The sequence below is a fragment of the Desmodus rotundus genome, chromosome 10, assembly GCF_022682495.2.
Source record: "Desmodus rotundus isolate HL8 chromosome 10, HLdesRot8A.1, whole genome shotgun sequence".
Lineage (NCBI taxonomy): Eukaryota > Metazoa > Chordata > Mammalia > Chiroptera > Phyllostomidae > Desmodus > Desmodus rotundus.
The window spans coordinates 99,861,035-99,887,884 of NC_071396.1; the positions used below are offsets into that span (position 1 = coordinate 99,861,035).

General features: G+C 43.2%; 2 protein-coding genes and 1 long non-coding RNA gene across 4 annotated transcripts in view; 2 read left to right on the plus strand and 1 right to left on the minus strand.

Annotated features, from left to right (window-relative positions):
* Window positions 1-3,757, minus strand: part of CCDC68 (coiled-coil domain containing 68) — a 43,696-nt gene extending 39,939 nt beyond the window's left edge. For both annotated transcript variants that reach the window (XM_053913193.1, XM_024580516.4), the window contains exon 1: window positions 3,514-3,757. The gene's annotated coding sequence lies outside the window, so the exon portion shown is untranslated. The remainder of the gene's footprint in view (window positions 1-3,513) is intronic.
* LOC123478723 (uncharacterized) lies at window positions 2,802-22,086 on the plus strand. Its single transcript, XR_008425376.1, has 3 exons — window positions 2,802-3,194; window positions 21,286-21,389; window positions 21,746-22,086. It is a non-coding gene; the product is annotated as an uncharacterized lncRNA (long non-coding RNA).
* Window positions 14,810-15,785, plus strand: LOC112323010 (transcription elongation factor A protein-like 4). The gene has a single exon (XM_024580712.4). The coding sequence runs from the start codon at window positions 14,957-14,959 to the stop codon at window positions 15,614-15,616; it is 660 nt and encodes a 219-aa protein (XP_024436480.2). The 5' UTR covers window positions 14,810-14,956; the 3' UTR covers window positions 15,617-15,785.
* Window positions 22,087-26,850: the final 4,764 nt, after the last annotated feature.

Sequence of the window (26,850 nt, forward strand, 5' to 3'; positions counted from 1 at the left end):
AAAAAGTGTGGCATTCCTTCGGTTCTGGATTTTCTCTGATCTACAAGCTCACACTAGTACCTGATTCTGTAAATAAATGAACAGTTACATCAGTTTCCATCTTTAGGACAGTCATAGAAATGACAGAATAATAAAACTAAAAAGCATATAAATCCAGATACACTCCCTCCTAATTTTTGGCTACAGGGTGCAGATTGATTTATGCTTTATATTAACTGTGCCACTAAAATATGTTGCTAAGAAGAGCTCATATTTTGAAGAGTAATTCAGCTATCATGTTAGGTCTAACAATCATCAAAATTCCCTTATAAATGCATACATTTGGGATGAAAATGTAGCAAAGGGGATATATCTTCTTTAAAAATAATGTGAAGAGTTAAACGTCTTCCAAGTCCAACCTAAAAGACCAAGTGGCTGATGCTTCTTGCTGTCAGCATGAGATTTACTATTCACGATTTTCATGGGAGTATCACAGAAAGATCACAGTTATGACCCATTCTGGAAAGATCAGTAAATCAAACCAGGAGTACATTTTTCATAACATAAATCAGAGGTTAGCTCCCATCAGTTATTTTCTAATTATGCTATCGTGGAAGGCGGCCCGATGTATCTGTCTTACCACCTCAATGTGATCACAGAAATGTCCACCAACTGGGGAACAAGATGTGTTGCCACCATATGGTGGAATGAATATTAGTCAGCAACGAAAAGGAACCAACCGCTGAAACACGCTGCAACCTGAATGAACCTCAAAGAGTTATTTTAGGTGAAAGAAGCCAGATGCTCACAACCCTATATTGTATGATTCAATTTTGTAAAAATTTTATTTATTTATGTTTAGAGAGAGAGGAATGGAGGGAGAAAGAGAGGAAGAGAAACATCAATGCGTGGTTGCCTCTCACACGCCCCCTACTGGGGACCTGGCCTGCACACCAGGCATGTGCCCTAGACTGGGAGTCAGACCCGTGACCCTTTGGTGGGCAGGCTGGCCCTTGGTCCACTGAGCCACACCAGCCAGGGCTGTATGATTCCATTGGTATAAATTGTCCAGAAAAGTCAACTCTAAAGAGACAGACGGTAGAGTAGTGGCTGCCTGGGGCTGAGGGCGAGTGACCGCAGACAGACATGTGGGATGTTTTTGAGATATTACAAATGCTTTAAAATTGGATTGTGGTGATGGTTGTGTAATTCTGTAAATTTACTATGTAAATTACACCTCTAATAAAGTTATTTTTTAAAAACAGCAAAAAAAAAAGGTAAGAATGCCTTAAATAAAGTCACTCTTTTCCTATAGGTTAAAGTTAATTGCAGTCATTTTTTTTAATGTACAAGAAAAAAATAAATAGAATTTTATTAATTTGAAGTTTTTCATTTACTTACTTTCTTCCTTTAAATTATTGGCACCTACTACTAAAAGTTTAGTTTTTATTTAATTTGCATGAAATTGATATTTAGCTATTTTAGATTTAATATCTGCATATCTCATAACATTAACCCCAGAATACATGATTCCTAAATTCTTCCCCAACCTAAGTGAGCAAGAAAAACACTGACCAGAATGACATGCAAGTTCGTTTACAAGTTTCATTGTAGACTTGAATCAGTGTAAGAGAATACGTGGTTTGAAACGAATGTGGTTTAAGTGCCTGTCAAACTGACGATCACTGATGTGATTTCTAATCTGCGGTCTCGTGCGTCCTGGATTCCAATGTCAGGTAAATTCCGTGAGGACAGGAATGGGTGTTATTTACACAGGGCTGGACCCCCTGTGTCTCCAACGCAGGACAAGTGCTCCACGCAAAGGGCGCTCAGTGAACATTGGTTCAATGAATGCGTTAACAGGCTGCAAACCCAGATGCACCAAATATTTCCAAAACTGAACGGAAACACACACAGGCTCTTGTTTTTTAAATGCAAGTAGATTTTTTTGTGCTCAGTGCAATGTACTGGTAAATTCACTTAAACATGTTATTAAATTGATAGTAACATTTTGCCATCATAAAGTTTTTCAGTCAATACGTGACCATATAATTTTGAGGTAAATATCTCAGTTCAAAATATTTGAAACGAATTCCAAAGACTTTCAGTCCTTATCCCAGACAAACATACAACTCGTTTTTTCAGTTTTGGCCAAACCTAGCTTACATTTCTCACCTTTGGCCAGAATTTGGATTAGGACTCGAGCCCAGTCCCGGTCCAGCACATTGTAAATCACTAAGCTAATCGACAGCAGGCTTGTATAAATTCATGGAATCATCAAGGTGAATAGTACAACTGAAATAGTGTCTATTGATTTCAAAAGCCTCTTTGTAGTTAGGGCAGGTGTAAGTCATGTAGCAAATCACAAAGACAGGCTCCTTCCTGGGAGGGTTGCCTGGGTCACAGGAAGTGTGAACTGTTTTCATTCTTTCTGTAAACTGAGGAGCCAAGGGAAGGAAGGGCATTGCCTGCCTTAGGCACAAGTTCCTGTGGGTCAATGACCTTCACTCCCTGTGAGTTGTGGGGAGGAGGAGGGGACAGCCTAGCAACAGGAAACAACAGCACCCATTGTATCTGTCCCCGGGTACCTGAGACTTCAGCTCAGATCAGATTTCTGGAAAACCAGACTTCTGCAGAATTGAATATTTAATAGCATTAGGTAAAATCAAAAGGACAGATTATCTATTCTCTACTGCAAATGCAAATATAGTCATTCCTCTGTATTTCGATGCTTCGTCTAGGCCATATATACCAAGAAAGTAAAGGAGGTTTGGATTCATAAAATAAAACAATGGCAGTGTAATGGCGAAGAGACACAGCTTCAGTTCTGTTTGGGGCTCATCATTCCTTCTGATCTCCATATATGCACAGGGTGGGCAAAAGTAGGTTTGCAGTTGTTTGTATGAAAAAAGACACGCCGGTTATGATTGTTACAATGGGCTTTGCTCAAAAGACATCACGACGGCAAAGTAACCTCCCTTTGCCCACCCCTGTATATTTATTTTCCTTACGAAGAAGGTTGAAAACCACAGCTACCTCATCATCTCATCTGGAAACAGCCGGGGCAGGGTCCTGCACTGCCCTTTCTGTAAGGCAACACTGTGTCCTTGCCCAACTTCCAGCCCTAACATCCCACGACGGCAGAACGCTGGCAGCCAATGGGCTGTTCTCCTGCTACACCTGCAGCTACAGAAGCCAGCACGAAGGAATGAAGGGTAAGACAACCACCTTCATTCATTCATTTGTGCTCTTAAACATTGCAGGCACAGTGACCTGCCAGACCCGCGACAAGGGAATTCGCAGGTGACAGCAAGTTTTCTGCCCTGAGTTTAGCAAGTAGAAATCCGACAAAGGGACTTCCTGACAGCAACCTAAATAACCAGGTGTGCATCGGGCGAAGGAGGAGTGACCCTTTCTCACGGAGTGCGCGGGAGCGGGGCGGGGGACGACTTTCTCTTCCCAGGGGAGCAGAAACTTCTCGCCCAGGAATCCGAGAACAGAAGAGAGCTTCACTGGGAGGGATAATCTCCTCACCTGTTTACAGAGAAATGTCCTTGGTGACCTGAGCTGCGCTGGAGGGACGGGCTCCAAGGGCACCGGGACGCTCACTGTGTGGGTTGGGGGAGGACTGCTGCTCACCGCTGAGTCGCAGATCGCCCACCTTGGAGGACGCCTAGGGAGGAGTCCTGGCGCCGCTACTCCCCTGGGCTCTCCCGCTGGGTGGGCCTGCAGGGCGCTGGTAGCTCTGCCGTCGCGGACAGATTGGGCTCCGCCCCACAAGGCGCGCCCAGAGCAAAGTCTCGGGTCCCGGTGACTCCGGGGAGGAGCTCGGGCTCCCGCCGCGCCCAGACGCACATTGCTTGCCCCACGCACCCCTGGGTGCACTCTGCGCACCCCACCACTCAAGTCAGAGTGCACCCCACCACTCAAGTTCCAGGCACTGCACGCCTCTCAGTAGAAACACAAGGGAGATCGTTAAGTTCATAAACTTGTATTTCTGTTGTTTATAATTAAACTTTTCATTTTGGAATAATTTTAGGTTTAGGAAAAAGATGCAGAGATAGATCGTGCAGAGTTGCCTAAAGCCTTCAGCCGGTGTCCCCTAATATTCCTGTCTTCCGTTATCATGGTGCGTTTGCCAAAGCTAAGAACCTAACATTGTCTGTAGCCATTAACGAAACTCGTCTTTTTACATATTTCACTAGTTTCCCCTAATATCCTTCTGTTAATCCCATCCAGGATTCCACACGCATTTAGTGTCCTTTCTGGTTAAGCGCCTCTGGTCTGTGGCAGCTTCTCAGCCCTCTCTGGTTTTTGTTTGTTTATTTGTCTGTGTGACTTGGACAGTTTTGAAGAATTCTGATAAGCTATTTCGTGGATTTCTCTCTCTGGTTTTGTCTGATGTTTTCCTTGTGACGAGGCTGTGATTCTGGGTTTGGGGAAGGAAGACCACAGAGGTCAAGGGCGCTTCTCCTCACAGCACCTATCAGGGGAAGTGTGATAACAACATGACCTGGTACGGGTGATGCTAACCTTAATCACCTGGTTACAGGCGGGCGGCTAGTAGGACTCTCCAAGGCGGAGTCACTGCTTTTCTCTTTCCATACTCTGTTCTTTGTAGGAAAGTCACTAAGTTCAGCCCACACTCAAGAGAGGAGGGTGGGGGAAATAGAACTCCTGGAGGGGCGGGGTGGGGTATCTACACATATTATTTGGAATTATTCTGCAAGGAAGGTTTGTTCCTTCTGTCCCTCTTATTTATCTATTCCATCATTTATTTGTATCAGTATGGACTCATGTATATTTTTTTAGCCTTTGAGCTAGAATTCAACACTACATTATTTATTTTGTTGCTCAAATTGTTCTAGCTTTGACCATTGGGAACTCTTTTGGGCTGGCTCCTGTGTGCCTTTGAAAGCTCATCCACTTTTAGGGCTGAGGAAAAATACTTCCTTAATTATTTGCTCCACCCATTCCACATTGACAGGGTTGGAAAACTGCAGCCCACATCCCCCATCATCCGAGGGCTTTTCAGAATCCTCCTGGGAAAACTATAGTTACTGAGTCCCACCCCAGTAAGAGGAAAAGAAATGGCATGGGTGTGTAATGAACGTGAAGATTAGGGCCCAACTGGAGAAGTAAAAGTTGATGTTTCTTAGGTGAGTTTTGGTTAACTTACCCGTGTGGTTCTATTAAATACTAGATAAATGTGTGTTTATACACAAACCATGTTCCAAAGTTAGCCATGGATGTTTACAATGACTTTAAACATAGGAGAAATCCAGCTGTGAGGGCCCTTTGTTAACATCGCTTTGGTTTGCTCCTGTTTGCATTTGTAAGTCGGTGCCATAAACACAACACTTCCTCCTGCGGAGCTGGGATCTGGCTCAGCCCTGCTCTCTGAGACACAATGCACACACACCACCGCCACCACCACCATTCATTAAAACACTTCAATGCCCCCCTCATGACCTCATGACCTTGGGTTTAAAGACTTAGCCCCTCCCCAAGGTGGAGAAACCCTCTCCCCACCCTCCCACTTCATCTCTTGCCATCACGCTGCCATGTTGTTGGCTAGAAAGGTGGGGTGCCTGGCAGTACCCCAAACCCACTCTTTTTTCTCCATTTATTCCCACAGACTGGAGTGCCCTTTCCCCTCATCTTTGCCCCAGAAATCCTTCTCAGTTTATTCAGCGTACACTTGGAGTCCTTACCTTGAACTCCCCAGCTCTCACTGGACGCGCACTTAGGTCTTCCCACCAGATGCTTGATGTTGCATGTTATTGCCTAAGTTTCCTATGGCAGCTCAGCTGTAACAAATGGCCACATTTAATATCTTCAGTTCCATAGGTTAGAGGGCTGACCGGGGACCCACGGGGCCAACATCATCAGAACATCAGCAGGGCTGCGAGCCTTTCTGGAGGCTCTCGTGAGAACCCATCCTCTCGCTTTCTCCACTCTTTTCTAGGGGCTGCCTGCGCGTCTTCATCTTCAAAACCAGCCGCGTATCTCTCTCTGACTCTGACTCTACCGTTTTCACTTATGAGAACATGCGCTGTAGTGAACATTTTGTGGGAAGACCTTGTGAACACATTGATCCCAAATGAATCATCCGGGATAATCTCCCTGGATTATTAAGATCTTCAACTTAATCACATCTGCCGAGCCCATTTGCCATGTGAGATTACATATTCACAGCCCCCCGGGTTTAGGACATGGACGTCTTTGGGGGGCCCTCTGCCTACCGCAGCTGTGCGACTCAATTACTTTATAATTCAAACATTAATGAGATTTTGTTATTATGTATTTCATTTTAAGGCATCAAATCAAGAAGGCATGGCAAAATGATGAAGATGGCATGCTGCATCTTTTCTTCTTTTTCTTCTTCTTTTTTTTTTTGTGATGCTTCTGTCCATCTCTCTCTTCTTTCCTGTTTCCTTCCTGGGGCACAAAGCCACCTGAGGGAGTGCCTGATGTTGGAAGATCATCCAAGTTCTTCCTCCTCCCCCAAACCTACAGCCTTCCTATGCTTTCTGGGACTTGTAGGACTGAGAGGAGAATGCAGATCTGAAAAACAAGGCATTTGATCTTGACAGAATGGAACTCAATGGGCCCCTGAGTCTTGCAGACTGAACTCTGAGCTGGGGAAGATGCAGTGCCTCTGACAGTCTCTCGGGAGAGCTATCCTTGTACTCTATGTGAGCTGCTGTGCTGGCTGGTGGGGTCGATTTTTATCATTTTAAATTTCAGTGAATTTGTATTTTAAATGCACGAGTCACACATGCACATAGAAGGTAACTATAAATGCAGTTACATAATAAATTAAAAATATCCTCAGCAACAAATCATCACTGAGTAGTAGGAGAGCTAATAAGTACTAGATGACTAAGAGAGAATGTTGACGTTAGTTGCTAATACTAAGGAAGCCTCCAGAGGAGGTAGGAGGAGAGCTGGGTTTTGAGGATAAGCACTACGTTATCCTGGACAAACCTGGGAGCCTGTTGAGCTGAGACACAGGAAAAGTGTCAAAGCAAGTCAATGTTCAGGCGGATCTGGGAGCTACCAAGTAGACCAGTCCAGCCAGGCCACAGGGTAGAATGGGAGACAAAGCAGAGAGGTGGGAGCAAATTGTGTAGCAAACGAAGTTTCAGGTAATGTATTTTTCTTGTCCGTCTCTGCTAAGGGAGAAAGGAGAAATCATTGTAGGAATGAAACTCTGGTTGTTGTTGGTATAAGTTCATTAGTAAAGTACGTAGCAAATATCTGTGAACAATGTGAGTGTCTACTTGTATACACAAGTCTGTCCGAACGTGTGAATCTTTTCTAAGACTCCTTTCACATAATAGATACAGAAACCATGACATAAACTAGGATGACATTCAAAGTATGTCTCTACTGGTTTGAACAGTGGCACCAACCGATCACAATAGCTGCCTGTCGTAGATGAACCAAAGTAAACCAGCTGAAGTTCAGCCCTGGACATCATGCTTTGAAACTGTGCTGCTCTCTGGGAAAAACTAGATGTCCTCTCTCTCTCTCTCTCTCTCTCTCTCTTTCTCAAAAATACGCTTTGAAAGCAGTTTAGTATATTCCTTTGGACTTAATATGTTTTGATTTTCATAACCTTTCTTTCTGCTGTAAGCTTGGTCCACTCTGACTTAGCAGTAGCTGGAATAATAAATGTCACTTCCCTCTGTGTTGTGACCCCTTCCCCCACAGGAAGGAAGCTTGGAGAGAGGTGGAGGAAGGTATGACGGTTGAGATGCCTATTCTGAACGCTTCATTCAGGTATTTCTGAGGTGAGAGGAGCGATGCGAAGCTAGAACAAGGCCATGGGAAGGTTGTGTTAGAAAAGTTTGGGGTGATTTGTCTTTGCCTCTTTTGCTCCACTCCTCCCCCTTCATCCTTGCTCTGCTTTCGGTTGGGAAGGACAATATCAATATTAATCCAGCAGCTCAAGTTTTGTTTTGTTCCTTTTTGTTTTATTTTGTTTTACTTCTGCTGGGATAGGAGGAAACCTAATATATTTCCAAGCCACATAAGCTGAACTTTCTTTATCTTATTCTTGAATCTGTTCATTCCACTGTGGTTCCAACCTTAACTTTATGGAATAATAAAAGAAAGAGCAAGTTTTAGAGGAAAATGCAGCATTTTGTTTCAAACTTTTATGACTGAAATGCTTCTTAGATATCCAGTAGAGCGGTTTAACACTGAGGTACTTTCATATGTGAGTCCAGGGTTCAAAGCTGGATATAAATGTATATAAATAAATATGCAAATTATTAAACGCATAAGGAAATTATAGAACTGGATGAAATAAGCAAAGGAATGAGTATAAACAAAATATTGAGGTGATAGAAAGAAAAGAAAAAGGTAGTAAAGTTTGAGAAAAAACAGCCAATGAATTGGGAGAAAAACTGGATTTACATAGCTTTTGAATTCTCAGATTTCTTTGTAAATTTCATAGTGCCATGAATATAAGATTCAGTTAGAAGTCTAAGCAAATAATTAATACAACTCATATGGAACTATTAAAAACGTACGTATATATGTTTTCATGATGATGAAGGGTGAAATAAAAATTTATTAAAAATCAGAAAGGAAATTATTTAGGACAGTCTGAACAGATTAATCAGTTTAAAATCTGTAAAAAAAAAAAATCAATTTGCATCTTGTTCTTGAAAACAGAGAGTGACCAAAGGTCACATGTTATCTTTACTAGCAAAGAAAAGTCCCCTTTGTGTGCAGGTGACTTGCATCAAGTGGGGTATCAAGTGGGCACAGGTACCCGGGGAGTAGGGTTACAGGTGTGTCGGGGGGCTTTAACGCAGCCACCCCCCCGCCCCGGTCCGCCATGGATGAAGAAAAAGACTACCAAGACATGATCTGCTTGGGGAGGAAAGCTGGCCGCTTCTCTCGAAGGAGAAGGGCCCAGAGCCTTTCCCTCCATGGGCTTTTATTAGGTTCATTCGCACAGGAATACAGACAAAGCTCATCAATCATTGTCAGCCAGTAAGGGTTAAACAATACATGATTTACAGAGAACTTTGAGGGCTTATTCTGAGTTACAGCCAATTAGTTAGAGGGCCATAAAACTTTAGGCGCCAGACTCATCTCAGGTCTGGACCCTTATCTCTTAAACTGAGGGTACAAATTAAGTAGGTTTCACAGGAATGTATGTGTTTTTCTTAGGCCTGATTCCCCAGGGAATCTGCCCCTCCCAGCACAGGACTTCACTGCCCTCTGTTATTGCTTCAGGCTTAAGTCAGGCAAGGGAAGTAAAGCAGCCAAGAGATTAGGAGACTTCTTGCAGACAGAATGAGGACTCAGGCTATTTCAAAGCCGAAGGGTGAGGGTCCATCACCCCCTTTTTCCACAGCCCCCCGAGTCCTTCCCTGCGGGCCTCTTCCGTGACCAGAGCCTGTCTTAGGTTGATCCTCCCTTGAGGATTCTTACCCGTCATTGGCTAACTGGCCAACTCAGGGCCAAGCAGGGTGAAGTGGGCAGAAGTGGCACTTCTGCCAGGGAGATAAGCTTTGTCTCCTTAGTGGCTTATGGTCCCAATTCTGACTCAGCCTTAACCATGGGGGGTTATAGCCTCTGAAACCAGGCAGGGCGGTTCCCAACACAGGTGGAGCAGGGTGCTCAGTTAGTCCTGGACCTGCTTCCTAACCCCTGCTTCCCACGGTCCTCCCTGACCCTTTCAGGGCAGAGTCATTTCCTTTCTGCTCTCTTCACCTTGCCCTGCTATGTCCCTTCAAGCTGGGTTCTAGCGGTTGGTTTAGCAGAGGAAAAGAGAAGATGCTCCTGAGTCCTCCCTGGGCTTCTGGTCTTGCAGTAAGTTCTTGCCCCGTCTACAGGACTTTCCTAGAGTGCCTTTTCTCATGAGGCCACCTCCCACTTTGTCCCATCTCTCTGTGTGTCTCTGGGCTACCCAGCTGGTCAAAGCCACATTCCTCACTGTCTTCCTCAGGGAAGTGAGCATCTTCATTTGTTGTCCTGAGCCCAGACTTCAGGTGGTCCAAGCGACTGCCATGTTGCTCAGTCTCCACCGGGAGCTTCTTGGCCGGCATCACATCTCTTTCCCAGGCAGAGGGAGAATCCCAGCCCTTCCAGTTTTCAACCTCTGAGCTTTCTTCAGACCCTCCCAGTAAGTTACTTTCGCAGGCTGCAGAAAATCTCCCATTCTTGATTTAAGTCGAGATTACCACTAAGTCATATGCCAAAGAAAGGAACTCTTTTCTGTGAGCTCCTAAGCCTCACTCTGATATTTAAGGAAATAATTCTCCAGACTTTGACAATGGCAAATGATTTAAATGCTCATTGGGCACAACACTGAAATAATTCCTACCCAAAGTGGTGCTGGTAGGGGGGCATTTTTCCAGGGTCTCTATACATCTTCGCCTTCAACAATGTAGTTTAACATCCTGATGAATGCAATAATAGAAATATGCTTTTGAAATCAATGCAAGAATAAAAAGAATATATTTATTTACACTTCACAGTCTTCCAAAAATAACTTCAGGTAGACTATCATAAATATTCCCAATTACCTTAATAGTTGGAAGAAGATAACATTTACTAAGAACTGTGAATTTAAAGTGAGTTAAATACTTGAGCGAAATTAACTCTGAGAACGGGTTCCAAGTATTCCAATATTGATTTTCACTGCAAAGGAACACTGTTCTTTGCCTTACAAAATTAATTAAGCTCTGTGTTAATTAATCAGTACGCCTCTCTAATGAGAGGCTGCCAATCACCCTGTCAGATTGTTTACAGTGGAAATCTTAGCCGAAAATTCATCTAGTTAATGATCCTGGTTAAATTTAACCCAAGTCTCAGGCCCTCAAACCTAATTCACAACAAGGATCGTAGCTCTGGAGTCGCAGGGCTGTCTGACCCATGGCCCGCGGGCCAATGCAGCCCTGGATGGCTATGCATGTGGTCCAACAGGAAATCATAACTTTACTTAAAACCTTCTTTTCGCACATCAGTTTTCGTTAGTATTTGTGTATTTAATGTGTGGCCCAAGACAACTCTTCTTCTTCCAGTGTGGCCTGTGGTCAGAGAACAGTGAGGTACCTGGACCAGGTAATAAGTTCAAGGCTGGGCCATGTCCTCAAGGTCAGGGTCAGGCAATAGTTTAAAGCAGCACCTTTCCATAGAAGGCAGCCACTGGCTATGCATGGTTATTGAGCATTTGGAATATGGCTAGTCTGGACTGAAATGAAATAAACAGCAGATTTCAAAGATCTAGTGTAAAAAAAAAAGAACGTAGCCCTGGTCGGTGTGGCTGGTTGGAGCATCATTCCGTAACTGAGTGGTTCTGCATTCAATTCGGGCCACAGGCCCCTGTCTGGGTGCCCACAGTCCCTGGTCTGGGTGTGGATGGAGGCAACCGATCAACGTTTCTCTCTCTCCCTTCCCCACTCCTGTCCTTTCTCTCTAAAACAAGCAATGAAAAAATGTCCTCAGGTGAGGATTAAAAAAAAAAAGAAAGAATGTAAATGATCTTGTGGATAATTGTAATGGTTACAGATTAAAATGACAGTATTTTGGATATATTGAGTTAAAACCTATTGCTAAAATTAATTCACCTATTTCTTTAAATATTGCAATACGACTTCTAAAATTTAAAAACTACTTAAATTTTTGTGGTTTTATCTGGCTCACATTGTGTTTCTATGGGACAAGTCCGGTTTAGAGCCATGTTCTTAGGGACAAGCCAGGCTTCAGACTGCCCCTGGGGGGAGTAGTACACTTAAAGCTCGTTATGTCCACGGAGGAACTTATTTCTCATCCGGATACCTGATGCCATCACAATCCTCATCTCCAGTGTATGGTGATTTTCACATTTGCTGACGGAGACAGGCATGGTATCTCAGGTTTCTCCCGGTCACTGATTTGCATGCCTTTAAGGCATCCATTCAGACAGATCCAATCCTAGACCAATGGTTCTCAAAAGTGCTTCCAAGAACAACAGAGTCACCCAGAAAACTTGGTGACTCAGGAATACAACTCTCTGCGCCTTGCCCCAGCTCCACTGAACCAGAAACTCCGAGGATTCTGTGTTGCTAAATCTTGCTAAGTGATTCTGCTGCACAGTAATGTTTGAAAACCTCTCACTGCCCTGGACTGAGCATTAGAGTAGGGCTGCCAGATAAAATCTAGGATGCTCAGTTAAATTAGACTTTGAGGTCAACAGCAAAGAATTGTCGACTATAAGTATGTCCCATGCAATACCTGAGACACGCTTACACTAAAAAGTTCTTTACTGTCAAAACTCCAACTTAACTGGGTGTTCTATATTTTTATTTGCCAAATCTGTCAATTCCACTTTAGAACAGTGGGTCTCAACCCAGACTGTAAATTAATTTAGTTCAGCTGGTGCGATACCCAGGCATTGGGATATTTTCATTAAGTCCCTGAGTTATTCTTACGTGCAGCCGCATACCACTGCATCAAAGTAATGCTTTTCAAACTTTGACGTGCGTTTCGATCACCTGGAGGCCTTTTTCAAATGCAGGTTCTGATTAAGTATTTCTGGGACAGAGTCTGAGAGCTGACATTTTTAACAAACTCCCAAGTCTGGGAGTTTGGGGTCTGGGGACCCCTTTGAGAAGCAAAGCATAGGGACTGCAGCATTGGAGTAGAGCACCCTAACATCCGGTAAAATGCCACACGGGAGGCCACCCAGAAGACAATGACAGGGCAGGAAAGAGTATGATGCAAATCATTAGCACCAAGAGAGAGGTTCAAACACCGAAAGAGTTTCAAACACGGGCGCAAGCCCATCTGGTACAGGAGGAAGGTTCATGGGGGAGGTGGCGTGGGCCGTCATTTTTTAGAAATGTTGCTCTACGTCAAAAAATATGACGGCCATATTTTGCAAGAGATGGAAATTGGTTATGCAGGTGCTGCTGTAACAAAGAAAGGAAACCATGTGGCCATGACTTTGTGACCAGGCAGCAGGCAGAGGCTAGAGGAGCAGCAAGGAACTTGGTGGGGTCTGGAGGAGCAGCGAGGACCCTGCAGCAGGAAGCTGGAAGGATGCTGACATAGAAACATATTTTGTCGCTGTGAGGCAGGTGGGCAAACTGGTGGCTGGAAGATAACCTGGCAGATAAACAATGGATCTCAGGAGCTTGTAGCTCTGGTTAAGGAGATGGGAACAATTTCTGTCTCAGTTATCCATCGTTCCAGAACAAAGTGCCCTAACACTTAGTCGCTTAAAATAACAATCATTTATCAGTTCTCGCAATTTGATTCTCTGGGATGCTCATGAAGCTTCAGCTGCAGGCTTGCTGGGGGCTGGGGCAGCTGGGTCTCTGGCAGGGTGGGTAAGCTCTGTCACCCTCAAAGAGGCTAGACCAGATTTTGTCACACGGTGGCAGCAATGTTCTAAGAGGCGAAGCCCCAATGCACAAGCACTCTTCCAGCCTCTGCTTCTGTCATAGTGACTGATGTCTGCCCCCTTGGGAAAAGCAGGTCACGTGGCTGAGCCCAGAGTCAATGCAGAAACGACTCCACAAAGGCGTGGATACCAGGAGGCAGGACTCACCGTGGGCCTTTACTATAACAATTTACCCCAGCTGGTAATTCATCGACTAGACAGCAAGATGTATGTAGGTAAATGGTAGGAGATAAAATGTGAGAGATGGATTGCTCTTGTATTTTGGGAGGCCTGAATTTCATGGTGAGGAATGTGCACTTCATTTTCCAGATCGTGGGGAATCATTGAATGTTTGGACAGAAAAGCCCCTGAGGCTTAGGGCAGCATCGGTTTCTAAGTTGGAGAGTCAGTCAGTGCTCTCAGGTAGCACGACCCTGAAACTGTGCCCCAACCAGAATTAACTGGGTTAATTAACTGGAAAGAGGTCACAAATCAAAGGAAAGGCTGAACCAGGTCTCAGGAAGAGGAGAAACCAGGTAGCTCTACTGGACATGAGATCGAGGCGCTGGACCCAGAGGCAGACTTTCCAAGGCACTGATGTTGGAGCGACTCAACTCCAAGTCTCACTCTCTCCTCTGAGATTCAGATTTCTACGATACAAAGTCTCATTGGTCTATATGTGTCAATGGCTCATCATTTGATCAATAGGAAGAGCATCCTGGTCAACAGTCCCATCCAGAATGCTTGCAAAGCATCTCCTAAGACAGGAAGAAGACCGGGAAGTCGCCACAGCTCTTAAGCACAACCCCAAGCCCCAACCACAGACCCGGTAGCTCAGAGAAAGCCAGCCCCAGCCCTCCTTCTTGCTATTCAGGACCTTCTTATCACTCTGCCTACGTTCAGTGCTATATTCCACCTTCCTCTCCTCCCATCCTATTTCCCTTTATGGTTTTCCCTTCACTTTCAACCTGCGTTCTTCACATGTGGCTGCAGGGGTGCTGGATTCCCCTTGACCACAGTTCGGAATTTTTTGCTAACTCCTCAGATTTGGTCTACATGGCTCATTCAGCTGGGCTGTGGAGCCCCTCCATGCATCCCCCTCTTTATCATTCTTTCCCTTGCCCACCCCTTTGGTCAAACCCAGTCCTGCCAGACCCCATAGACCTTTCAGGTAGGACTTGTACGACCTGAACCAAACTGCTTGAGGAAGATTAATCGGGTGTCCATGTACAGGGCAGAGTGGAGGCAGTGGGCTGGCTGGGACGCTTCTGCAAAATGTAGGGCCTGAACTTGGACTGAACAGGGAAGGGAAAGGAAAGGAATGGCAGGTGAGAGCAGGACATTGACGTGGGGTGAGGTTGTCAGGGCAACAGTATGAGACTGTGAAGTCTTGCATCAAGGGGTTAGAAGCATAAAGAAATGGAAGCAGGGCCTTAACTGCAATCAGACCCTAAGCAGTCTATGGACTCCTAGTTGTTGCTCCAGGTTCTTTCAGGTCTGCGCGTCTGTTCTCAGCACTCTGCTAAGCTAGAAAAGGAGGAACCTCTCCAAAATTCCCACAGGAAAAGGAGGGGACATCTCAACATGGAAAAACTCTACAGTGAAAATGAAGGAATGCCTGAGATCCAAGGAAATGTGGAAAACGAACAGCCTCAGAACGTGGGAAAGCCAGAAGTAGCGCATACTTTGGAAAACAAGGAAACGTTAGAAAATGAGGAAAAAATAGAAAACAAGGAAAAGACAGAAGATGAGGAAATACTAGAGGATAAGGAAAAACCAGAGAAGGAGGAAAAGCCAAAAGAAGAGGGAAATCCAGTGATAGAGGGAAAGTCAGAGGGCCAGGGGAAACCAGAGGTTGAGGGAAAATCAAAAGAAGGAAAACCTGAGAGTGAGGGAAAGCCCAAAAAAGAAGGAAAACCAGCCATCGAACCAAGGGCTGCAGGAAAGCACCCAGCTGGGGATGATGTACCCAGGAAAGCCAAAAGAAAAACCAGCAAAGGGCTGGCTCAGTGCCTCAAGGAATACAAAGAGGCCATTCACGATATGCACTTGAGCAATGAGGAGATGATAAGAGAATTTGATGAGATGGCTAGAGTAGAGGTAAAGAAAACCACGCAGAAATTGGGGGGGTTTACGTGGATGCAGAAAAGTTCACAGGACCCCTTCCACCCCAGGGGCCCAAGGGATCTCAGGGGTGGCTGTAGGGCCCCACAAAGGGGCTTTGAAGACATTCCTTTTGTATAGTGCCCATGGTACGCATTTGCCAGGCCCAGGGCTTTAACCATAGGCTAATACTTTGCTTTAGTTATCATTCTTGTTATCCAACTGCAGCCCTTTATGTTTCAGTAGCAGATTTTCATCCGTTGCATGGAATAATGTTTATGGTGTATTGTAAAATTAAAAAGAAAACAGTTTGCAGAACCATAAAAAAAAAGAAAAAAAAAAGAAATGGAAGCAGGGTATGTTTGACCACTCTTTGAAGAATCTTTCAGCGAATAAAAATTGTGGTGGAATCCAAAAAGTTAGTTAAAATGGCTGAATTATAAAAAATGCTATGTAAATACTTTAAACATTTTACTGTAACTTAAAACATTAGGTGTACATTTATGCATCAGTGTTTGGAGGCAGCACCCAAGTCTTTGAGTAAGTGGCTGACTTCTAATGGATCATCTTGATTCTAGATAAATACACTAAAATACGCATGGCCTAACATGTCCACATTCAGGGTTTTTGTTTTTTTTTTGATGAAAAGCAAGACCTCAGACTCATGAAACTATCTAAGTGCAGGTCCCTTCTAGATTTTTACTATTTGTACTAATTCATATGTTTTCTTGCCTACACCTATTTTCGGAGCAACAATATTTTCGCTACTAACCTTTGAGTCTTTTCCAAACATTCAACATATTTTCCATAAAAACAACTACTCATTTCTGCACTACATTAGTGTCTATAGTAACAAATTACAAAACTCAAATGTAGACTAGAACTGGCATAAACAGATTTGGGAAAATAATGCAATTGATACTTAACAAGCACACAACTCATTAGTGTGAGCAGAAGTGCCTGGGCTTTCTAGAGAGTTACCTCGATGCAACCAGCAGTGGGCGGTGCTGAGCGTTGCTCCTAGATGAGGCCAGTGGCGTGTACACTGGAGCTCCAGTTCAGTGAGTCAGGGAGGTGGGGTCCAGAGACAGACTTTCTTTAATTGATTGTGAGCTACCTGACTGGTAGCAGGGTGCCAACAAATTGGTGAAGCACTGTGTTTGCTGATGACCCCAAAAATCCTTAATTAATTGCATGAAATAACATGGGGTTTGTTTTTGTTTCTTTGTTTTACCTGTACAAGTCATTCGTTTGGTAGACTTAAATTTCAGCGTGTGCTCTGGGTAAACTGTCCTGTATTTTAAATTTTCACTAGTCTGCTGCCCCGTCATTATCACATGCATCATAATTGTTTGCTTATTGTGTGTTTCCCACTGGACTAAGTGAGCAATGGTGAGGGCGGAGACTATGTTAAATTGAATCAACAGTGAATTCCTGAGGCCTGTGTCACAAAGTCAATAAATACTTTTTTAACGAACAATGATTCACTTTGTCCTTGCTAAGGTTATGCTCCCAGCTTTCAGCACCTATACTTAAAATAGTTTTAAACCATTCATGTGTTGACCGCGTACTCTTTGCAAAACAAACAGATAAAACCCTACTCTATAACTTTTGCAAATATTTATATATCGCCACTGGGTGACTTCCAATATAACCGAAGTCTTATGCTGGATGGCCCTTCCTCAGTAATATGCACTGTAATCAGTATACTTCCTTTTCCAACATGGGTCCAGCACCATGAATAACCAACAACAAAAGTGATTGCAAAGGTTGCTTTAAAACAGGAGTTCGAAAGCAAACAAAATGTAACCAGAGTCATTGAAGTTAAGAACAATCTAACAATAGCCAGAGGGGAGGGGGGAGGGGACAGTGGGGAGAGGGGTTTTCAGGAACTACTATAAAGGACACATGGACAACATCAAGGGGGAGGATGGAAGCAGGGGAGGGAGGTGGGTTTGGATGGGGTGGGCGGGAGGGGTGAGGAGCAAATGCAGACAACTGTAACTGAACAACAATAAAATAAGCAAATAAATGAAAAAATAAATAAAACAGGAGTTTGAGAATGCTAATTTGATAATAGGCCCGAGGTTAATTTACAGGCACTGGCTGGATTGTTAATGACTGTTTCAATGAAAAAGTAAAGATTTAGCATATGCATGCATTAGGGATATATTGTTTATTGACAACAGGATTTCAGGAGCAAGGCCACGCTTGTTCTTGTTCGGTAACTTCATTTGTTAACATCAACTATTCCCCATTCATTTAAATGCTTTACACAAATGTAAGTAAGCATCCAACTGTGAGAGGGAGCTTTCAATAATGTACTCAAAAATATATTAAATAAAGTAACAACATTTTGTCACACAAATACTTTCCGAATTGTCTCCTTATGGTGGTTTTGATATACAATTGTCTTGCGTACAAACCTAAGCCCTTCTTGAGGTTGGAGGTCTTTAATGCTGATCCGCATCACTGGGAATGTTTTCTCCCTCAGGCAGAAACTTGTTTTTGTTCACTCCTCATTTCCTCATTGATAGCTGTTTCCCAGATTTACCAACTTATTTTTCACTCATTTTTATGCCTCCCCAAATAAACACATTACAAATGAATAACAAAGAAAGTAAAATAGAAGTTTATTTTAGAAAGATGACTGGTATTGGTGAAAAAGTCCACAGTTTTCGGTCACATAATTAATATGCTATTCCTGACTTATTTGTCTTTATCGATTCTTTGACCTAAGAACATAAAATCCATGGAAAGAAAAACCTTCTTTACTAGTTGTCTTCCCTAAGTTGGTAGTGACATGGCAAATGAACGGAGTGCATACCACAAATTTTTCAATCTTGTAGATGAACATTTCTTAAATTTTTCATCTTCTTTCAGGCAACCAAGTTAAAACTGAGCATGTAAAAATCAAATACATAAGAGTCTTTGATTAGAGAGTAAATTGTTGAGTGGAATAGTTAACATTGCATTGGATACAGGGTAAATGATTCAAACGTGTGAATAAGAATGTTATTTTTTAAACAACAAGCCGCTAAGTGGAGCTTTTCCCCTTCAAATGATGACTATAGCCAGTCCATTTTGTTTGTGATAAAGTTCTTACTTATCAGAGAAGGTGAATGTGGTCTGAGGATTCTCATTACAAATTTAGACACTGAAGACAGTAACTATGACAACATGTTGCCACCTAGTGGTCATTTTGTAAAATTTCTAGACATTTCTATGTACTACGTAGCTAGGATCACGAAATGTAGCTCTTGGGGGGTTACTTGGACGCCTTCCACACAGTTCTTGTTTCACATGATCAGCTTAATCTCTAGACTCACCCAAATTTGAGTTGCAAAAATCAAGGATCAAAGTCAGAAGATAGAGATGCCTAAAATTTAGTGAGCACCCACTTTCTCTCAAGCTTTATCTGGATTATCTTCTATAATCCTCAGGGCCACCCTATTATTAATATAGACCCCTTTTTTCATATTAAGAAACCAAGGCGGAGGACAATTAAGTAACTCACCCAAGGCACTGGGTCTTGAGATGTGGAGCTGAGGTTTGGGATGCTGAGCTCAGGTCCTCATCTGAACAGGTATCTGCCTCAGTTTACCCTGTACACGTGATCGGGACTGGACCTCGTTTTATAAAGTAGGGCATTTGGGGGGTGATTTCATGGTTTCTATTGAATGTATACAATACTAGGAGTAGCTCCAGGCTTCCAGGAGTGAACGCAAGAGGAGCCCCACCGTGTGACCCTGTGTGTGGGCCTGAAGAGGCTCACTCCCGACAAAGCACTGGTGCTGCCAGAATTCGAGCTTGAGAGGTCACCGTTTTAGGGTTAAACACTGTTTTCTGGGAGGGCAACCGAGAAGCTGTGAACATTTGATCTAATGAAACCTTTTCTGCCTCTTGTGGAAGGAAGAAGGGTAGAATCGAAGAAATTGTAACTCAAGGAATTGACCACAAAACTGGAGGTGGAACTTGCAAGGGGCACAAAGGAAAGAGACGTGGCATGTCCCTCCAGTGCTCCCCCAGCAATTTGTTCCAACCCTCTTTGTAGCAGTTGGTTTTGTTATAGTGAATATTTCAGGCTAGTCACTGACTCCCCACCAGGGCCTCCTACAGGCTCCTAAAGGAAACAAAACATGCTTGGTTTGTTTTCATAAAATCTGTGGACTCTCTGGTATCTAGCACAGTGCCAGGCTCATGGTATTTATTCAATAAATGTTTGTTGAATGAATAAAATAAACTTAGGTCTAACGAAAATTAAAACACTAAATATGCAATTTGATGTTATGTTGGTTTCCTCAACTCTGTTGTTACTTCACATTTGAAATGATGTAGGGGATGCTTTGAGAGATTTGGTGATATTGATGGGTAACTTGTCACCAAATAGAATTAATTTGGATAAAGTAACTGGGTGTATGTATCCTGATAAGGAATAATTACATTGTGTACGCAAAGGTTCAGGTCAATATAATGGAGATTTAACTTAAAGGGCAAACTAAAGCAAACAGCTATTAAAAATCATCATCCTTCTAGATTGTAAGAAAGTCATGGCTTTCTGTGTTCACCTGTATGTTTTTAAAAGGAGAATCCTGTTTTTCAGTGAATCCGGAAAGCTGGATTCCAGCACAGTGTCACTTAATAAAGAATCTCTCTCCTTGTATGTCGATCAGACAGCTCAGCACTGACAAGTCTAACACAGGGCTCTCAGTCTGTCCTCTGGACCCTGCTCGTCCCACGGTTCCCCCATCTCAGCTGGGCAGCCCCATTTTTCCAGTTTCTCCAGCCCAGAGCCTTGCAGTCATCCTTGACCCTGTTTCTCTCAGTCCTCTCATCCCATCCATCAACACATTCTCTTGGCTGTACCTTTACTATATACCAGGAATCCACGCCCCTTCCCACCACAGTCTCTTCTGGCACTGTGACCAAGCCGCCGTGGGTCACCTGGATTCCGGCAGTGGCCTCCTAACTGGCCATCCCCACCCCCGCAGCAGTCTCACCACCCCCAGCAGACAGCTGAGTCGGGTTATGACGTCTTTGTGCTCAGTGCCCTCCCAGAGCCGCCATTTTCTCTCCAAGTTCAAAGAGAAGTTCTCATAATGGCCTTCAAGACCTCAGACAATGTTGCCTTGGGAACTTGCTTCTGTCTCCTCCACCACCCAGCACATTGTCCAGTGACACTGGCCTCTTGCTATTCTTTAAACGTGAGGCAAGACCCCACGACAAGGCCTGAGCTTCAGCAGCTGCCTCTGCTTTCACCCTCTCCTCAGATCTCGGCACAGCCCACTTATTTCTCAGCTCCTGAGTCTTTCCTTAAGGGTTGCCTTTAAGTTGTAACTGCCCCAACCCTCTTTGGCAGTGCTCCTAATGCTATTTTTCTCTTTCCAATAGCATGTACCACTTCCCAGCATATTATATGATTTACTTGTTGTGTTTTTGATTATTACACCTCTCCCCGCACTAGTACAGAAGCTCCACCGTTAAGGAAGTTTCTGGGTTTTGTTCCTGATGTAGTTCCAATATCCCAAAGACTGACTGGCCTATAGTGGTTGCTGAATAAATATTTCTTGCATGAATGAGTAGATTAGTCCATCTGTTCAATATATTCTAATAGACCCAAATGTGACCATACCTAGGGGAGGAATTACATTATGTTTAGTTGTTTTGGTTTTGTTTTATTCTGCCCCCCTCCCCCCCAGGTTTCCTGAAAATACAGTATAACTGGCATGGCCTTCTTATAAAATATGCTTGTATCTCTTTTATTTTTTTCTAATTAATCACTTCAGCCCTAAAAAGACATCCCTTCTTAGCAGGAAGTACAGTATCTCCACCTTGAGGACTTCAGTGTCCCCCACTCACCTAAGAACTTCTGCAACTTTATCAGCCCGAAGAGGCCAGCTCTGCTTCCCAGGAAGTGAGAGAGGACTGACAAGTGGGAGGAGCATGAACTCTGATGACTCCCCCCCACACTGGGGTGGTGAGATGATGGGGAGCCGCAGCTGGACACCAGCCTCCCTTTCCATGGCTGCAGTGACCCATCTGCCTGGGTTACCTATTGTCACGCAGTGCTGCAGAACATGCGACCTCAACCTGAGTGGCATGCACCAATGAGCATTTGAGGGGCTCACATGTGTGTGGGATTCGGCCAACACAGGCTGGGCTCTGCTGATCTTGGCTGGGTTTTTGCACACACGTAGGGTGTCAGGCTTGCTTTGGCCTTGGCCTGGATGACCAGTCGTCTCAGCTCTGTTTCTATGCCTCACCTTCCAGCAGGCTGCCCCAGGCACATTCTTATGGCCACAGCGCAGAAGCAAGAGCCAGAGCAGAGCCAGAGGGAATGTGCCAGGCCTCCCAAGGCCTAGACTTGTCACGGGCACACTGCTACTTCTGCTGTATTCAATTGGCCGAAGCAAGTACATGTCCAGCCCAGATTCAAGCGGAGGGGAAATAGAGTTCATCTCTTTACTCAAACTGCAAAATCACATGGCAAAGGGCAGAAGTTGAGGAAGGGGTGAAGAATGTCTGGGGTCATTAATGCCATTCTGCACCTTTCCTGCTCTGCACAGAGCCTAATGAGAAGGCAAACTCGAGCTCCAAGCTCCAGTCCCATGGGCCATTTTTACATCGTTCAGGCAGGTCTAGGCTCACTGGGGCCTCTAGCCTCAGCCAGCTGCGATAGCAGCATGAACCACGCCCTGAACTTAGAGGCTACAGCAGTGATTAAGGCAAACAGTGTTTCGGTCACCTGAGGAAAATTAAATTTAAGTGATAAAGAAACACATATTTTATAAATCATCAGTCTACGCCTAGCTCCATACTGGGCTCAATTTTCTAATGACCTCAGCACAGGGAACCCCAAATCATAGGGAGTCAAGGAAGGACTTTAAAAGACAGCACACAGAGTAGAAGTTCATTAGAGTCAACAACAACGAGATAAAACTACCAACACCCTTGAGGACCACAAAGAGTGTTACACATGTGGGCTTACGTGTGCCCCTCTGGTATGTACGTACCACCGTCACTGTCTGCTCCTCTCCAGTCTCCTGAGCTTTCTCTCTAGCCCCTGTTTTTCCTTTAAATCCTGCCCTTACCACACACTTGAAATTTACTTCAGTTCTATGAAAGGAGTTCGGAAAGGGGTGTGTCATAAAGACCATGATTGGCTCTGGTGTTGAAACTCAGAGCCGACGAATGTGGGTACAGAACGGCAGGGCAGAGGCCTGGCTCTCAGAGACTTGCGGCGTGCCTGGACGAGCATGCATGAGTTCCCAGTAAAGAGGACAAGATAAACTGGGTTTGGAGCTACATTTCACGGTGTAGACAAGGAGCTCTAGGGAGAAAAACTACAACAATTATGAAGACACAGTTTCTGCCCGGAAAATTAGCCACTGCCCCAGTGGACTTTGGAATTACAACGCAAACACGTCATGTCTTCTCCACGAAGCCCTGACTCGTCTCTCCAGCCTCCGGAATTACTGGGCACCAAATTCTTAGAACACTCAGCATCTGTACCACATAACTGAACCCTTAATTGTATTTTTTCTAGTAATGCTTCCTGCTTTTTTTTTTTTCAGGATGGTTAGTCTTCCACTCCTCCCAGACTGCAAACGCACTAAGGCCTGGGAACATACGCATCTGCATAGAATTGAATGAGGCCTTAGAGATCATATTGTATAATCTTTTCTTCCTACAGCTGGAAAGCCAAGGGCTGACACGTTGTGACATGCCTAAGCTCATACAGCCATCTTGTGTTTAGAAGAGTCTTTAAAATTGTTTGTTTTTATTGACCCTGGATTGGTGAGGAAAGGAGAGTGAGTTAAGCTCTTTCCAGGAAATTTTTTACATTGTATATTGTTTTGTTTAGGATTTTCTCACCTGGAAAAGTAGAAGCAGTGAAAGGCATAAGCCTGTAGATTGGGTGTGGATTTTTTGTTTTATTTAGAATGTGACCCAGCTATCACTCTGTGCTGGTGAATGAGACTTGGAATAGCAGTGATGGGATCCTACACACTGGTTAAATTCTCTCCCAGCGCAGGGTAAGGAGCTGGGATCTGTAGCTTTTCCACAAGTGGGTCGGCTGAAGAGATGAGCCCTTACCATAAATAAGAAGGAGTAGTTAGGAGTGGTCTGGGTTGTATGGACCAGAGAGAGATTGGGGTAGACAACAAGTCCGTTTAAAAAAAAGACACAGTTTTCATTTTCACCAATAACTTTATTGACTTGGATATTTTGAGTATGTCAGCTATCCCCCACATGGTAGAACATTGATTGTTCTCAGTTAATGTCTAGATTTGATCACTCTCAACTTCACCTGGTCCACCTGATTGTGGAGCATTGTCCACCAAGAAATCTCCTGCATGAAACTTTGCAAACTTCTGACACATTCGATCAGCCACAGCACCTTCTCCATACACTGCACAAATCATTTTTGGCATTTCAGTTGTGTTTTTATCTTTCTTGAAATAATAAAGCATAATATGCCGAAAATGTTGCATATTTCCTTCCATCTTCAATATTTAAACGGGTGCACAAAAATTCACCAAGCTTGATAATTTTTTTTAAAAAAGCACGCTAACATGACAGCTGTCACAATACAATCTAACACAATTGTTTCAAACAAAGACAACGGAGTGCTACTAGAGCCATCTTATGGGAAAAAGCAAAGGAACTTTTTAGCCAACCCAGTATAAGAGGCTGCCTTTGGGTCCGAAGGGGAGAGATGCCTTTTCCCAACTGGGAGCTTTAAATGGCCCAGGAGCGCTCCCCATCACCAGGTACACCCGTTCCTGAGCTGGATGCCTGGAATCTCAGAGACTGCCATCTTGATAGCAGAAGTGGAGAAGCCCAGATGTATCAATCATTCTACGATTGCTGTTTTTTCTCCACTAGTACCAATAAATAGTCCATTTTAATTTTTCAAATAAATGATTGATATAGTTTGATAAAAGTAGCTGGGTTGGATAGAGTTAAAATAGCCCTTTAACCTCCTAATTGTTGAGAAACAATTCTTGAACACGCATACTCCTTCCTGGTATGAAGGCGAACTACCCACCCAGTTGGCTTCCTCTCCAGAGGACTGAATAAGAGTCGGTAATGTTGATTATTCTTATTTTTTAATGTTTTAACAGACTTATAGAGGTATAACCAATGTACAACTGCAAATATTCAAAGGGTACAATTTGATACATTTTGACATATGAACACACCTGTGAAACTCACCTGTGAAACGCCAGTTCTTTACACCTTTCTGTGATCTCTCCCCACCACTCCTGCCCCATTGTCCCCAGGCAACCAAGCAAGAATCTGCTGTCTGTCACTCTAGATTAGTTTGCATTTCAAACACTTTTATGTACCGGAGCTATACAGTATGTGCTCTTCTTGCTTTGTTTCTTTCATTCAGAAAAATCATTTAAAAATTTGTTCATGTGCAGCATGGTAGTTATTTCTTTTTCTGTCACTAACTAGTATCCCATTGTATGGATACACCACAGTTTGCTTATCCACTAACCTGTTGTTGGTGGGTGTTTGGTTTGCTTCCAGTATTTTACTGTGACACATAAAGCTGCTCTGTACCTTTTGCACACCCTCTGTTTGGGTTTTCACTTCAGTTCTCGTAAGTGAACACCTAGGAGTGGAAGGGCTGACTCCTGTGGTGTGTGTGTGTTTAACTTTTAAGAAACTGCCCAAAAGTTCTGTAAAATGGTCATACCATTTAATATTCCCACCGGCATTCACTTCCTGTTTTCCCCAAGCCTTGCGAACAGTTGTTATGTGAGACTTTTTCATTTTAGCCACTCTATTTCTGTGTAGCGAGATCTCTTAGTAAGGGTTCCGATTGCATGTTCCTGATCACTCATGATGTTGAACATTTCTTTGAGTTCATTATATTCTATGTCTGCTTTAGTGAAATGTGTGTTTAAATCTTTTACCCATTTAAAAAAGTTTCTATAATTAAATTTTGTAAGTTCTTTATACAGGGGTGGGCAAAAGTAGGTTTATCGTATGATTGTGACATTGTTTTAAGTTAATAGAGCTATTGTAATAATCATAACCTACATGTCTTTACTCAAACCTACTTTTGCTCAACCTTGTATATTCTGGATACAAATCCTTTATTATATACATGACATACAAATATTTTATCATGGTCTGTATTTTGATTTTGATTCTCTTAACAATGTCTTTCCAAGAGCAGAAAGTTTCAGTTTGATGAAATCCAGTTTGACAGCTCTTCTCTATGGGTCATGTTTTAGGCCTCATAATCTAAAAGAATTTTACCTACCCCAAAGTCACAAAGATTTCCTTCTATGACTTTTCTTAATAGTTTCACAGTTCTAGGTTTTACATGTAGGTCTGTGGTCCATTGGGAATTGATGTTACATGTGGTGTGGGGATGGACCAGGGTGGATTTTTGTTTGGGTTTTCATGGAGATAACCAATTGTTGCAGCATCATTACTGAAAAGATGATTTTACCAGCAAGTTGACTTTGTGCTTTTGTTGAAAATCAGTTGCCCACATATGTGCAGATCTATTTCTGGACTTTAATCTATTCCATTGATCAATATATCTGTTTCTATGCCAATACCACCCTTCTTAAGACATTGTATAATGTCTTAAAATCACGTGGTGTTAGTGCTCCACATTTGCTCTTCTTTTTTCAAAATAGTTTTAAGTATTCTAGAACCTTTGTTTTTCCATATTCAAAACCAGCTTGTCAATTCCTACTAAAAAGGTTGCTGGCATGTTAATTGGGATTGCACTGAATCTATCAATGAAGTTGGGATAAATTGCTATCTTAGCATTACTAAGTCTTCCAGCCAATTAATATAATATATTTCTCCAATTACTTAGGTCTTTTAAAATGTCTCATAGTGATGTATTTCTGATTTTTCAGTGTTAGTATATCAATTAACTTTTATATTATCCTGCTACCTTACAAAACTCACTTACTAGTTCCATTGTCTTTTGTTTTATAAATTCCACAGGATTTTCTACATAGATACTATGATGTCTGCAAATAAGTTGTCTTTAAAACCTGGAGGTGGACCCATGGAAAAAGACAATGGGGGGATTGAATGTGGGGATGGGGATGGGATGAGTAGGGCAGGGGGAGAGTAATGGGGGGAAATGGGGACAACTGTAATTGAGCAACAATAAAAAAATTAAAACTTCAAGGTATTGATAAGTACCGAAAATAAAAAATAATATAAAATCTGGATGTCTTATATTTCTATTATTTGTTGCACTGTGCTGGCTGGAACCTCCAAAACAAGGGTGAATTAAAGTGAGTGAGAGCAACATCCTTGTCTTTTACTTGCTCTCATGGGGAAAGCATCGAGTCTTGCACCGTTAAATATGACGTTACTTGTGGCAT

Coding starts and splice junctions, on each gene's coding strand:
- LOC112323010 (XM_024580712.4), top strand. CDS start 14,957: ATGGAAAAACTCTACAGTGAAAATGAAGGAATGCCTGAGATCCAAGGA.